General features: G+C 39.0%; 1 protein-coding gene across 1 annotated transcript in view; it reads left to right on the forward strand.

Annotated features, from left to right (window-relative positions):
• Nucleotides 1–16,593, forward strand: part of LOC135466978 (nephrocystin-1-like) — a 39,193-nt gene that overhangs the window by 17,466 nt on the left and 5,134 nt on the right. Inside the window, exons 16-23 of the mRNA XM_064744732.1 lie at nt 4,972–5,024; nt 5,382–5,456; nt 6,535–6,607; nt 6,805–6,842; nt 7,301–7,383; nt 8,176–8,252; nt 12,497–12,596; nt 16,417–16,529. Of these exons, the coding sequence (XP_064600802.1) occupies nt 4,972–5,024; nt 5,382–5,456; nt 6,535–6,607; nt 6,805–6,842; nt 7,301–7,383; nt 8,176–8,252; nt 12,497–12,596; nt 16,417–16,529 (612 nt within the window). The remainder of the gene's footprint in view (nt 1–4,971; nt 5,025–5,381; nt 5,457–6,534; nt 6,608–6,804; nt 6,843–7,300; nt 7,384–8,175; nt 8,253–12,496; nt 12,597–16,416; nt 16,530–16,593) is intronic.

The raw sequence follows: 16,593 nt of genomic DNA on the forward strand, positions 1-16,593 counted from the left end.
TAAAAATACTCAGGAATATAACACACGCTGGTTTAGCCTTGAAAGCCATGTAATATGCTCCACTCTGATCCACTCTGATCATTGTTCATGCTTTTTGCCCCCACCCCCCCCCCCCTCCTCATGTAGACATTGTGCAATCCGAGGATTCCGCTGGACATGTATGATGGCGGACTGTACTGCAATGCAACCAACTTCATACGCAAATTAATATTCTTTGGCGAAGTTACGGTAAGTAAAGGTAAAATTATGCTAGGAAGTATGGTAGATGGCTTTATAAGCCACATGTTCACATAACCAATTGCGCGAACGATTGGTATGTTTTCAGGTCGTGGCGAAACCAAACATTTGGTTATTCAAGGCTTAAAACACGTAGCCGATTTTTGGTAACGTCAACCACCCAAATTCCATGGCCTTATTTATTGAGCTCAGGGTTTGCACGCATGTACATGTAGAGCACAGTCACACGAGGGGGATACTCTATCGCTCATTTAGCGTTCAGCATCAAGGGGATAATGCAACGACTGGTTGACCTGTATCAGTATAATGGCTTGGGTAGGGCTGCTTACTTGCCTTCGGTAAGGCATCTCGGTGAAGCAGCACTAGATCAAAGAGGGGTGGAAATCTGTCCTGCAACAAGAAGGCACATTACATGCACTCTAAAGATTCCTTCATCGTGATATGACTGAAAAATTGTTAAGCACTACGTTAAACCCCAAGCACTCACTCACTCATGCTATTGCTGATGTGCATATTAGATACTGTAAATAACCACATTCTTCGCTTAGTGTAGTAGACAGTTAAAATCAAAGTTAAACAAAATGTTAGGGGTGGTACATCAAAAAGTGTGGCAGGTTATAACCTGGAGTTTTACGTGCACATAAAGCACAATGACACAAGGGTGATAATTCGATGCTCTGTGTGCATATTAATTACCTTAAATTACCAAATTCATGATTTTAGTACTTCGTGTATTGAGCATTTAAGTTTTGCACTTGTGTGTCTCCTACAGGGGTGCTCTTTGGTAGCCTTGCTCCTAAATTTAAGTTATCTCACCTTAACAAGTACAAGTGTAGCTAGTGCCACACCCCTTATGTTGGTGTTGGCATCTAGTAACAATGAAAGCAATGTCAAGGTAAATGTTAACTGTGGTATCTTGAAAAGTACTGAATGTATTGAGTTCCGGTTTTGAATTCATGTAAAGCACATTAAAGGTAATGTTCCATGATTGCTGCCCTATGGGCATATTTTGGTACCGAAATTACAGAATTCTCGTCTCTAGTGTTTTGAATCAATGTTATGGTAAATATTCAGGTTGGTATATCAGACATGTATTGAGCTCCTGTTTTGCATACATGTTATGCACAATAACACGGGAGGGCTGTCCCATTGTTGATGCCCTGCATGCTTGGTAATTACCTTAAATTACAAAGTTTCTTACCTTCATGACTACTTTGTATATAGGAATCCATTTTAAGGTGAATGTTTAATTACTTCATGTGTTGAGCTGATGCTTGGCATTCATGTGTCTCCTACAGAAGAGCTCTTCAGTAGCTGTGTTACCAAATCTAAATTTTATGTGGAGCATGAATAACAATTTTATTTCAAGATTTAACTTGATACAAGTGAGCAAACGATCAAAACATGTTTCACTTTGAGGTGTTCTCGTAAACCTGTGATGTCATCGCAGTGGCAAGTGTTCTGTGAAGAAGGACAAAGAAAACATTCTTTATTCATTCTTTTCTTCAAGATCAACACTGACTTATTTTTGTATATTTTGTATTTGCAAACATGTATGCAAATATTTGCATGTATGATTTAAAATTGTTGTAGTTTTTAGATTAGAAATAAGAACTTGTATCAATTTTTTATCTCTGGCCATTTGTTTCTAACTCGACAATATTGTTCAGACTCAACATCAGGGAAACCTACTGTGTTACCTTTTTATATACAAATGTCAAAAGCAACAGTTTGAGTAATTTTTTTTCCAGCTCTCCTTTTCATTATGTGAAGTTGTATAGGTTTGTGAATATGACATGTCAGCTTATGCTGTTTTACACTTTTTTTTCTGTGAAGTTATTATTAAATTTAAGTTGCATATGGATGAGTTATGTATTGGTTAGAATACAACGGTCCTCAATAGGCTTTCTCTTTCATATGAAGTTAATATGATCCACCTGTACCTTTTGTCTACCAGTATCAAACCAAGAAAGTAAGTATATGAATGGTGTGAGACATGGCACTGTTAGACGTCCTACCCCACACACCTGTTTGCCTCCTCCCACTGCACTCTAATAAGTCAGTGACAGGTGTTTAACAACCTCACCCCCTACAAGAGTTAGTGATTTGTGTGTTGTGCTAAAGACTTGCATTCATGTGCTTCCTACAGACTAGCTTTTTATCAGCCTTGCTACCAACTCTAAGTTATTCTTATCTAATGATCCAAATGTGCAGTAATTATGCACTTCTTGTGTCATAAATCATATTAAATATGAAGCCCTTTAGGTCAGTTCTGTGTAATGTGTTTAAACTTGTATCCTGCCATATAAATTGTGTACAGTATATATAATGGTGTCATGTTCAGTCAGCTCATTGGCACTAGGAGCAAATTAGAATTTACTGTAAATATTAGTGTAACAGCACCTTGAATTGAAATTATTTGTTGTTGCTACTGATCATTTAGAACATATGAAGTATGCTATCTGTACATTTCATGACTAGATCTTCAGTGAAGTTTTAATAGATATCATATATTCACTGAAGGTCCTACATGGCGTTTTTAGTTAAAAAAAAAATTCATGATTTACTTTCTACATCTACGAGTCCCAGGCAGTAGTCAGACAGTTGATGGTGTGAGGGGGACAGTAAACAAAATTTTTGAAACATTTTGTTTCTGATGTGGTAATGTTTACCCCAGCAGGTTTAAAAATATGTGAGAAAACATAACTCCATATAAGCAAATCTGACAGCAACAAATACATAGCAAGTTGTATTCGACTTCCTTCAGCATCTGCAAGCGGGGGTAACAGATTGTGGAAAGGCATGTGACTTTCCATGCATGTTGGATTACTTCACTTGACACAGGTGTACTTACCATCGTTACCAACTGATGTCAGAATATAAATCATTCTTCTTCTTTCCAAATGCTTATTGCTGATGTGGCGTCAAGCCATAATCATTCATTTATTCCTTCCACATCTGTGTTGGTACATACATGTATGACCTTATTTTTTCCATGGCATTGTGTTTAGAATTTTTAAGGATGGCCCTATAGGGACACAGTAATTGTGAGAAAACACTTGCATCCATACATGTATATTATCCCACAATAAACACCCCGTAAACCAGATTCACACACAGGGTACATGTATGATAGACACAGTGAAATGACACAAGAGTTCAGTCAACCAGCATGACCACTCAGCTTCAAAACTATTATAAGTGACATTCATTGAAACATTTTGATTACATCTATATTATGTGCTTTCTGGTTGTCTTTTTTTTACTTTTATAATAATAATTATAATAATAATTATAATTTACATGGCATAGTTTCTAGCATGTAGTATCCATCAAAAGACCTGTAGTCCCCGTCATGCTGATAGTTTTGTTTCGCCAGGGCTAATACTATATCTACATCTCAAAGACTCACTCATTTATTATTGATTATTATAAGTGACTCACTTATTATTCACTCAACTAATATTCAACCACAAGATTAAGGTTCAGTCGCAAACAAATCGGAGGGATCTGTGAAGATGTCTGAGTGATGCGTCAAGGGTGATTTTTGTCTGTAGCACCCGTCACACTTTGCAAAATAGCATCTATTATGATTGGTTGATGTCTCTTAGTAACTTTGGCTCTCTTGATAGCACTGTGTTAAGAATGGCGTTGTCCTTACGGTTTTTAACTGTTTATTTGATAATTGAATGAGTCAGAAGACAATCTAAATGTAGCACCCGTCACATGGAATTCACCTTTGGGCGTGTTGCCGTGAGTCCATGCAACCATTTTTTTTCTCAGTGTGTCCCCATTTGTTGTCATTGCATTTTCTCTGATTGAAGGAAAGTTCACGAAATTTTGTAGAAAAGATCATTGTAACTCATAGATGTGCTTTCTGACCATTTTAAATTAATCCATACATAAATTTGCATATTAATCAGCAAATTTTGCTTAACGATCTCCATTTTTGTTATGTGATATCTCTGAAGCTATTGATTGATTTATTTATTTGATTGGTATTTACGCTGTACTCAAGAATATTTCACTTATACGACGGCAGCCAGCATTATGGTGGTAGGAAAGCGGGCCATCCGCAGGTTGTTGACAGACCTTCCCACTTACGGCCAGAGAGTTAAAGGAAGTTCATGAAGGTCTAACAGCCTATGTAACTCACATACTGCAATTCTTCAGCTTTTTTGCTTGTTTGTAATGTGTCTTTTCGGGCATATTCTGAAGGCATTATTCTGTGTTGACTGATAAAATCATGCTTTTTGTGAAGCCCTGAAATGATCTTCACAACGCTATGCTGTGCTGCAAACTTTTATACATTTGTAACTTACTTTCCAAGGTCAGACTTCATCATTAATTTGTTAAGTCTTGTATAACAGAATCTGTAAAACTGTGCTAACAATTTTTATCAAAATAAACGACATAAGAATTCCAGTGTTAAAAATCGTGGCAAGCAAGATTTGTGCAAAAATTTGTGAGATTTGTCTTATCTTAACTGTATATTTCACCTTGGTTTGTATGATGAATCGACAGTGCTTTCCTTTCAAAGGTGTGTTTTTAAAATCAAAATGCCCCATATTGTTCCGTCAAACTGAGTAATAATAATAATTTAGTAATAATAAGTGTTCAGGGCTGAGGAGTTTTGAAGTTTGACGTTTTTGAACTATTTTTGTAGATTATTGATAAGATTTGGCAGACCTAATTCAGCTTGTGTAAATTTGTATTTCTGCCTTGTTTCTGCAGGACTAGAAGTAATTGACAGACGTGTCCGAGTTTGTTTGTTTGATGGGGAAAATGTGAGTACATGTAATCAAAGTGCTGACTAAATGATCTAAAATAGGGCTTTTCCTTGTGGGTAGAAATACAAATTTTCAACATCTTTCTTGTGATATTATAAGGTGCAAACACAGTCATATCGTTGTAAATGTTGAATTGAATTTAGTTGATATAATGACCTGTAAGTTGAGGATGGGAAAATAAATATATTTTATTTATAGTTTAATTGTAAGTTTGGTTTGTTATAAACAGCATATATATTTCAGAAGGAAACCATGATGGGCCAGCAGGCATGGCTATTATTAACACCTCTACAGTTATGTTTGCTTTCTTGCATGTTATAATTACACAATGTGCTTGACTGTTATGTTATGCAGATATTGAGCAACATCCACTGCATTCAAGTGTCAAGTGTTGACAGATCTCAACGCACCTGGAACTTCTCTACAAAAGTGAGTGTAAACTTGTAGTATATAAGCTCATTCACCCTTGTTTAATATCACATGGTCACCAGTTAAATATTCAGTAGCCTTAGGTCAGTTTACAGATGACTGTTTCACTGTCTGACTGTGGATCTATAAATGGTTTGCACTGGATATCAACACTTCAGCGAGACAACAACTCATCAGCCATACATGCCTCTAAGATTGATCCCCGATTTCTGTTTCTAGCAGTCATGACAGGAATTTCCTATCTGCTGGACAAGCAGACCCACGTGGCTGGTCTGTTCATGTTAAAGCACTGTAACATTTGGCAGACTTTACATGATTTTGTGCGTAATTTCAGCTCAGAAACTACCCTAATTCTTAAATCTTTTCAACCCTTTCTGAGAAAACTATGGGATGTACAGAAATAATTTGCACAGTTTAATGAAGCTTGCATCTTTACAGACACAAAAAAGGTATTTGTTGCATCATTTTCATGATAACTGTATGCATAGGTTTCTCTGAAAAAAGTGATTTGATGGTTGAGAAGTTTGAAGATTTACAGTAAGCCAGATCTGGGACTAATATAACAGTTATATTAGTCTCTGTTAAAATACACTTAAATGACATGAACAGAACAGGCCTGTCACCTAAGTGTATAATATTTTGGCATGGGCATAAATTTATGGGCATGTGGTCTCACATAATGCACATTTTGCATATCTCTACTGATACGCCCCTCGAAACAGCTATCTGGCTTATCATAGAGATGTCAACATTGGCTTGTGCAATGGGCCAGTATAGTGCCCATTAGGGGACAGGACAAACCTTGTGTACAGCAGAGAAGCCTGGGTAATGGATAGTTGTGGACCTGATAATCAGTTTTCATTAGCTGTGTTATTTCTTATTCTCTGTCTCAGTGGATTAACAGTCCACCTTATGATTGTACTTAGTTCTGCTTGCCCTTGTTGCTGTTATAACAATAACTGCTGTTGCTGCTGTGGTTAACATTATGCAGCATTTTGTCATTTCATGGTAACAGAAGAATAAGTTCTAATCTTAAGAACAACACATTAGATTGTCTTAATGTTTCACATTGTTTCAGTTGACAGATAACATGGACACATTTAAACATGCAGAGATTTTTGTGCGGACTTCACACAATGTTTCAAACCTGGGTAAATATGTACATATATTATAAGAGTGCAAATATAGTTTGATTTTCTTACCAAGGCAAATTTTGAAATACTTAATTTCAGTTTCTTTCAAAACATATATATGAAAAGCTGGTAACTGCCTTTATTGAAAATTGAATATTATGATCCATTGAGTATGTCTTTGTAATTTGGAACAATGTTTTTCATTGCCTCTTCAGAGTTGCTGTTTGAGCTCTCTATTGTTTATGAAAGGACGGTAAGTATGTAAATAATTTTGGTGAATAACTCAATACAAATGTTCCCTGTTTGTGTTATTTTGCTTACACATATATTTGTAATAACCTTTCTAGCTATGAAATCTGGTTTTGAGCTTCAGAATATCTATTCTAAATAATGATTATGTTTGTGTTTTCACTATGGGGGATGTGGTGAAGAATATGACTTTAAAAAAAAAAAAGAAAAAAAAGAAAGCTATATAATCATATTTAAACTCCGATTCCATAATTTTACCTGGATTAAAAATTGTAAATCCTTATCTCATACTTAATAATTATCCGTATATACTTTTCCTTACTCACGGTTTTGGATTTTAAGTACTGGAAGACACAGTAAAAGTATGTCAAAGATTTAAAAACAACAGTAAATGTATCAGGTGTGCTCCCGTGCTTTTACCTGAGCATCAGCAGAAATGTAGTGTGCATATTTATGTTATAGAGCACAGGTGAGAGAGGTGAGCTTAGCTGTGGATGGTCAACCTTACCTCTAGTGGAACCTGACGGCTCCTGTGTAGTCAACAGGTAACAGTATATCACACCATTACTTACCACTTGGATTATTGTCAGGGTATAGGGATACATTTTGGACTTGTAGTATATCAAGTTGATTCCACACTTCAGTTGGAGCCGTTGACTTCCCCCACACAACTGACAATCACGCTGTGAAGTACACAGGGCTGCAGCACCTTGCAGTCTATCACCGGTAATCCATCACAGAAGGATTTTGTTATGGCATTCAAGAACAAGGCAATTTCCTCTCATAGAAGCTTCCCACTAATTTGACCTCCCAGGGCTTCTGTGCAGGGAACATGTAATATGCTGTTCTCACTCTGCCATATTAATTTATTGGATGTACTGTATTAAAGCTAGTGTCATGATTTGGTTTGGGGTGTGCTGACCTTACCATGACAGATTTGTCCGTCTTGCACCATATGTGGTAACACTATTGTATTTAACATGTGACTCCATCATTACCACCTCATGTCAATGTGTCTATAGAAATAATTGCAAAACACTTTAGGATCCGCAAGAGCTTGGTGTATATGTAGGGCTTCCCCTTAACTTGTACATTTATGTGGTTTTTCTTATTGTCTCAGTAAAGATGATCCCAGTTTTACACAACAGGCGGACTACTTTTCTGCTTGGATTCTTCCACATTTGGTTGAAAATGTCCTGGACATACATGTATAGGTTAAAATGAAAAGAAATTGTCATGTTGGTCGTGAAATGCTGTATCTGTGTACATGCATACTTAGTACATCTTTAGACAACCTGTTGAGATGTGTACATTTATGTGGTGCCTATATTTTTCAGGGGATATGATATGTATGTTAATGGTGGGACCCCGTATGAACATGGAGTGGAAGTGGACCCCAGCATCAGCAGAAGAGGTGAGATACTTGTATTGTGATCATTCGCTCATTTTAAAACCAGCAGGTATTGCAGGAACACATATGATAATAATATCATATGTCAGACTGTTTGTGATACATGTTAATGGCCCAGGTACGTGTGTAAACTGCACTGGCAGAGAGCATTTGTAGGTATTTCATCACCATAGTTGTTACATGTATATGTGGCTTGACTTTGAATATCTGCTGGTAGAGACTCATGATGTAAACAGAGGAACTCATGCAAAGAAACAGCATTCAGTAATATGGTAATAGCTGAGGATTTGGGTGCTGAGGCACTCATCATTATGGTTTGTACCCCTCCATCACTCAGTCAGTAGCAATGATAGATTGGGATTACTTTGTCATGTATTGTCATCCACCAGACATTTTCCCCATACAACATTTTTTTAAAATTCTTCAGCCAAAAAAGTTTGATAGTCTTATTTTATGTTGAGAACAAACAATTTTGACGTAAAACATCTGAAAAAATTTTCAAAACCTTGAGGTGTCCTTGTAAATGTACAGTGTCTTCATTCACAACATTTTTTCTGTGGACAAGCCCAAGTTTAGTATTGATTTATTTTGGGTATCTGCAAAATGTGCTTTGAATTTTGTGCTTTATAACAGATTTGGGTGCATTATTTTTTAATGTTATTGTAGTTCTTACAGTTGAAAAGTAAACTCTAAGGCCATCTGTTTCTATGTCTCAGACATTATCGGCCTCAATTTTGCATGGAACTCCACCTCAGGGATACCTGCTATGTTACAGTTTATGTACACATGGTGAAGACAGCAGTTTGGTGTCAGTCTTTCCTCCAGCTCAAGATTTCACTGAGTTTGGTTCGGACATGTGATTGGTATAAAATTTCTGTGAATTGATTGTTAAGTTGCATTTGGATAATTGGTATATTCTCTTACATACATACTGTAATTCTTCAACTTTTTTGCATGTTTCAGAGGTGTTTATTCAACCATATTCTGAAGGCAATATTAGGTGTAGACCCATAAACTTACACTTTTTGTGAAGTCCTGAAATGGGCTAATCCAACCAATGTAGTTTTGTCTCCAAAATCAAATTAAAAATATGTGTGCGGTAAATGACCTAAAGTTTCGCCTTGAGACGTGAAAAGTATATCCCAGGATTCATTGCATTGTTGTGGTTGTTACTTACTGGGCGGCACTGGAGAGCATCAGGGGTGGTTAGGGGATTATACTGACAGTTCAAAAATCTACACAGGCTCAAGCTTCACTGAGCAGTTAGTCTATGCTCCTACCACCAACACTTCATGTTGTCCTTAGTTTTAAGCATAATAATTTTAGTACATGCACTTCGCCACTGGTCGATTGTTTTATTACCGTTAATTCGTGATAAATGAGAATTTGGGAGAAAACTGTGGAGATTAAGCATAACCAGCCTAGCCGGTACCTTTACATGTAGATACAAGTGACTTACTATCATAGAACTGAACATTTCCTCGTGTCCACACATCGAGCAGCTAAAAAACACTTGTACAAACCATTCGTTGCATAATGAGGGCTCTCAGCAGACAACTTTTCATCAGATAATGGTGTGAGGTGACTTCCGCATAGGCTTATTCACTCTCTCCTGTCATCTTGCCACCAACTCAGATCCTGGCAAAGTAAACAATAGTAACTCACATGCGAAACTTTAGGCCATATACTGTGAATTGTACTCATAGTTGCTCCTTCATATGCGAAAAGGTTGAGGAGTTAGGGTGTATATTTAAGAATATGATGATCTTCAGTAGGCTTTCTGTTTGATATTAAGTTAATATGAGATGCCTGTAACTTTTGTCTGTACCAGCGTCACACCAAGGGAGTAAGTATATGCACTGTGTAACATACGGCACCCTTGGACACTCTACTCCCACACCCCCATGCCTCCCCCACAGCACTCTAACTGTCTAGGACAGGTGTTTAACAGTCCCACCCTGTACAGTCAAGAGTTGATTGCTGTAGTTCTGTACTGCTCTTATCCTTTTTATGTTTTTCATCTAAATAAAATTTATAACGGTACAGAACAGGACAAGTATGACAGTTTTCAATTCTAAGCCAGACATTATTTCTCTGGATGTCAACACCCCTGCGGGATAACAACTCATCAACTATACATATAAGAAGGAACACAGATTTCTGTAGGCAAGGAGTGAATTTCATTTATACGCAAAGTTTTCCAAACTTTTCTTTGTGTCATGACTGTATTTAAGTTATCTGACAGTTTCAAGAATTCATCTACTCGCATAATTTTGTGTCATTATAAACATCTTTTTGTTCTTTGGCTAACTTGTCATGTACGTGATAAGGGCTTGTACCCTATTCCTTTTAATTTTTGGGACACATGGTTTGCTCATATTAGCTAGTATGTATGTAGTTGTATTAGGAATATTGACTTTTTTCTCACATGGTTAGACAATCTAATGAACTACATACTCATATCTTTACTTTCCTAAAAGGCTGGTAAAGAAATGTAATATTCTACCTTCAACACCACTAATATCTGTCCCAAATTTTAGAAGAATTGGGGTATACTGAAATGGCTATTAGTGGTCACACCTTCTGAGAAAGTTCACATCTCAGAAGTTCAGCAGCATATATTGGTAATTAAGTGGCTGCTCCAGTAAACAAAATTATAAAAATATATTTTTTGAAGAAATATTCCAATGAATTGCTGTTCACTCAGTGTAATATAAAAAGTGGTAGAAATATATCTTAGAACTATAGGAATAACAAAGCGAAAGCCCATCAAAAAGGGCTCATTAGTTGTCATTCAGTCTCCTTTGCATACTGAGATTCAAATAAAGCTTTAAAGGTCTAAATAACTGGTAAATTGTAATCTGCCTTAACCAAGATCTTCCTTGGGCTAAGAGAAAAAAAGATGATGGACTTCAATAGTTTATGTATAGGAGGAGCAATGTAAGCATGATACAAAGCAAAAAATTTAATTAGTACAGCATGAATGTCTATCAAATAAGTAAATGAATAAGTTGAAAAGTCCTGGGAGAATAATTTACAGCTTTTTGAAACAGAGAATTATGAGTCTCCTCTGTAATTCATCATGTGAGTAAGATAAATTGCTACTCATTGTTTCTTTATGTTCTTTGAGAACTAGGATGGTGCTGTTTGAAAAAAGAAATAAAAATGAACTTTAGCTGTCTGGAAGTATCTTCCATTGGTGGGGAAAACTTTTAAAGGGACCTGAAACTACAAAATTTTAGTTTTTATTTTGTAGATTATTTATTTATATAAGTTTTAAACTTGTAATGGTGAATAGGTGTTTTTATGCTATTAACAACAAAGGAAGTGATATCAGTACACTCAAAAAAACCTGTGTTGCTTGAATTGATATGCTTCACTGCAGTTATATCTGTGAAAGAGAATATAAAAACAGTAATTAAAAGAGTAAGGGTATCTTCAAATGCACCCCTTTAAACTCCTAGTGGTATGTAAGGTCATTAATAATAATAATAATGAAGTTGAGGCATCGCCTTTTGCATTTACATGGTGATGCCTCGACTTCAGTATTATTGTTATCTTCAAATACTGTAGTTTCTAGATCTTCCAGATTTTTGTCCAGTTGGCATCTTAAAATACATGTATATGTTTTATTTCATGGAGATTGCAGTGCAGTTTCTTTTTGTGTTGTTTTGTGTTATGTTTGCCTTACATTATGTAACACTGTGTGTAAATATTGGCTTTGGAGTGAAAACTGTGTGACTTGTTCTAAAATCTGTAATACTGAACAGGATTGTCAAACTCCAGGGTGTCCTCACAAGTGGCTTGAAGGAGAGCAGATAATCTCTATTTCTCTCAAGCAAACTTCCCTCTGCCCATGACCAGTATTAACCACATACTTGCGTCAGTTAAGTGGCCTCCCTTCGTGGCTAAAGAGTATTCTCTGCCTCAGTTCAGACGAACTGGTAGTAATGAATTAGGTCATTTGTTCAAATCCAGCTCAAGGTGATTTTGCGACAGCCATTTAGTGGGAGGTTCGTCATGCACCTGTACCTGGCTAGGTGTGTTGCTTTTCTCAAGCCATAAACTTGACTGCAGTCATAGAGGTGAAAGTCTGTTCAACATGGTACAAATCACTCTTAAAGTAAAGAAACTGTATTTAAATGTCTTTGATCAATAGAGTTTAAATACCTGTTCATGTGAAGTAGCTAGTGGTGTTGGGGGTCATACTGCATGGTGTGACTGTAGATTTCCTTCCCTCCCCTCAGCTGCCAGCAGTGCCCTAATGTCCCTAGTGTCTGGAAACAAACAGCCCCGCATTGTGGCCAGGGTGAGCGCCATGAAACAGTACCAGAAAGAATGGCTAGAGTAAGTATGATACTGGCAATGTGTTTCTGAATTACAGTGAATTACCAAGTAATATTTGTTCAGAATGAGAATCCAATGTTGTAGACCGGCCCGGATAGCATAGTTGGTAGAGCGTCCGCTTCGGGACCGGTAGATCCAGGATCAATCCTTGATCGAGTCACACCTAAGACTTTAAAAGAGGAAGTTGTAACTTCCTCGCTTGGCGTTCAGCATGAAGGGGATAGTGCAACGACTGGTTGACCCGTATCAGTATAATGGCTCGGGCGGGGCGGCTTACTTGCCTTTGGTAAGTCGTCTCAGTGAAGCAGCACTAAATAAAAGAGCGGTGGAAATGGCGTCCTGCAACAAGGAGGCACATTACACGTACATGCACCCTAATGATTCCTGCGTCGTCATATGACTGAAAAATTGTTGAGTACGACGTTAAACCCCAAGCACTCACTCACTCACTCCAATGTTGTAATTTTTGGGTAGTGAGTTGTTTGTATTTATTTAATTGGTGTTTTATGCCGTATTTTGTTTCCAAGTGGAAAAGTTGCTTGTCTTTCAGTTGCTGGGACACACAAGGCGCAGATTTAAACTGTGCCTTGAACAGGCAATTGGTAAATTCCCTAACTCTCACCGTTTCTGAGATCTTGGGTGACAGTAAGTGGTAGATGCTAGTCTGACCATTGAATACCGTCTTCCACCAGTATGGTGTGTATATCTCTGGGCCTGACCATTGAAGACCGTCTTCCACCGGTATGGTGTGTATATCTCAGGGTCAGACCATTGAAGACCGTCTTCCACCGGTATGGTGTGCATATCTCTGGGCCTGAACATTGAAGACTGTCTTCCACCAGTATGGTGTGTATATCTCTGGGCCTGACCATTGAAGACCGTCTTCCACCAGTATGGTGTGTATATCTGTGGGTCTGACCATTGAAGACCGTCTTCCACCGGTATGGTGTGTATATCTCTGGGCCTGACCATTGAAGACCGTCTTCCACCAGTATGGTGTGTATATCTCTGGGCCTGACCGTTGAAGACCGTCTTCTACCGGTATGGTGTGTATATCTCAGGGTCTGACCATTGAAGACCGTCTTCCAGCGGTATGGTGTGTATATCTGTGGGTCTGACCATTGAAGACCGTCTTCCACCAGTATGGTGTGTATATCTCTGGGCCTGACCATTGAAGACCGTCTTCCACCAGTATGGTGTGTACATCTCTGGGCCTGACCATTGAAGACCGTCTTCCACCAGTATGGTGTGTACATCTCTGGGCCTGACCATTGAAGACCGTCTTCCACCAGTATGGTGTGTATATCTCTGGGCCTGACCATTGAAGACCGTCTTCCACCAGTATGGTGTGTATATCTCTTGGTGTGACCATTGAAGACTGTCTTCCACCAGTATGGTGTGTATATCTGTGGGTCTGACAATTGAAGACCGTCTTCCACCAGTATGGTGTGTATATCTCTTGGTGTGACCATTGAAGACCGTCTTCCACCGGTATGGTGTGTATATCTCAGGGTCAGACCATTGAAGACCGTCTTCCACCGGTATGGTGTGCATATCTCTGGGCCTGAACATTGAAGACTGTCTTCCACCAGTATGGTGTGTATATCTCTGGGTCTGACCATTGAAGACCGTCTTCCACCAGTATGGTGTGTACATATCTGGGTCTGACCATTGAAGACCGTCTTCCACCAGTATGGTGTGTACATCTCTGGGCCTGAACATTGAAGACTGTCTTCCACCAGTATGGTGTGTATATCTCTTGGTGTGACCATTGAAGACTGTCTTCCACCAGTATGGTGTGTATATCTGTGGGTCTGACCATTGAAGACCGTCTTCCACCGGTATGGTGTGTATACCTCTGGGTCTGACCATTGAAGACCGTCTTCCACCAGTATGGTGTGTATATCTCAGGGTCTGACCATTGAAGGCCGTCTTCCACCAGTATGGTGTGTATATCTGTGGGCCTGACCATTGAAGACCGTCTTCCACCAGTATGGTGTGTATATCTCTGGGCCTGACCATTGAAGACCGTCTTCCACCAGTATGGTGTGTATATCTGTGGGTCTGACCATTGAAGACCGTCTTCTACCAGTATGGTGTGTATATCTGTGGGTCTGACCATTGAAGACCGTCTTCTACCAGTATGGTGTGTATATCTCTGGGCCTGACCATTGAAGACCGTCTTCCACCAGTATGGTGTGTATATCTGTGGGTCTGACCATTGAAGACCGTCTTCCACCAGTATGGTGTGTATATCTCTGGGTCTGACCATTGAAGACCGTCTTCCACCAGTATGGTGTGTATATCTCTGGGCCTGACCATTGAAGACCGTCTTCCACCAGTATGGTGTGTACATCTCTGGGCCTGACCATTGAAGACCGTCTTCCACCAGTATGGTGTGTATATCTCAGGGTCTGACCATTGAAGACTGTCTTCCACCAGTATGGTGTGTATATCTGTGGGCCTGACTATTGAAGACCGTCTTCCACCAGTATGGTGTGTACATATCTGGGTCTGACCATTGAAGACCGTCTTCCACCAGTATGGTGTGTACATCTCTGGGCCTGACCATTGAAGACTGTCTTCCACCAGTATGGTGTGTATATCTCTTGGTGTGACCATTGAAGACCGTCTTCTACCAGTATGGTGTGTATATCTCTGGGCCTGACCATTGAAGACCGTCTTCCACCAGTATGGTGTGTATATCTCTGGGTCTGACCATTGAAGACCGTCTTCCACCAGTATGGTGTGTATATCTCTGGGTCTGACCATTGAAGACCGTCTTCCACCAGTATGGTGTGTATATCTCTGGGCCTGACCATTTGAAGACCGTCTTCCACCAGTATGGTGTGTACATCTCTGGGCCTGACCATTGAAGACTGTCTTCCACCAGTATGGTGTGTATATCTGTGGGTCTGACCATTGAAGACTGTCTTCCACCAGTATGGTGTGTATATCTGTGGGCCTGACTATTGAAGACCGTCTTCCACCAGTATGGTGTGTACATATCTGGGTCTGACCATTGAAGACCGTCTTCCACCAGTATGGTGTGTACATCTCTGGGCCTGACCATTGAAGACTGTCTTCCACCAGTATGGTGTGTATATCTCTTGGTGTGACCATTGAAGACTGTCTTCCACCAGTATGGTGTGTATATCTGTGGGTCTGACCATTGAAGACCGTCTTCCACCGGTATGGTGTGTATATCTCAGGGTCTGACCATACCGTCTTCCACCAGTATGGTGTGTATATCTCTGGGCCTGACCATTGAAGACCGTCTTCCACCAGTATGGTGTGTATATCTCAGGGTCTGACCATTGAAGACCGTCTTCCACCAGTATGGTGTGTATACCTCTGGGTCTGACCATTGAAGACCGTCTTCCACCAGACGAGTATGGTGTGTTTATCTCTTGGTCACTCCTGGGAAATTTCGCCAGTAACTTGCCAGAGATTGTGGTTTATGATAGGCACTCTGGGATCATCACCCATAAAATTGACAGTTGAAGTAAAAACATTTTGAGTATGCTATTCTTATATAAAGTTTGTTAAAGATCAGTTTTCTTCCACCAAGTTGGATATAACAGAAGTCTGTGTGTCGCATGTAGTGTACTCGTGGGCCCTCCAACTTCCTCCACCCATTCACCAGACTGCCATTGTATAAGTGAAATATTCTGGAATATAGCATTAAACATGACTGATAAAGAATTAGTCCTTGCAATAGGTAAAGTGATTTGTAGTGGGTGAAAGTCTACGTCTCATGATTAGTCTGTATAAGATGCTAATTTAGTTGTTTCCTTCTGGGTTGCTTTTGGCATTATAGGACATTGCCTGACACGATCATTGGGAGCACCTGTTTGCTGAATTTCTACGCCTACTACAGACATTTGCTGGCTGATAACCTGATCAGGGAGAGAATTGACCTGGATTCAACAGGTATGCAACATAATACATTACACTTTAACAATCTTTTGTTTGTCTGCCAAATCATGGCAGTAAC

The sequence above is a fragment of the Liolophura sinensis genome, chromosome 6, assembly GCF_032854445.1.
Source record: "Liolophura sinensis isolate JHLJ2023 chromosome 6, CUHK_Ljap_v2, whole genome shotgun sequence".
NCBI classification, from domain to species: Eukaryota; Metazoa; Mollusca; class Polyplacophora; order Chitonida; family Chitonidae; genus Liolophura; species Liolophura sinensis.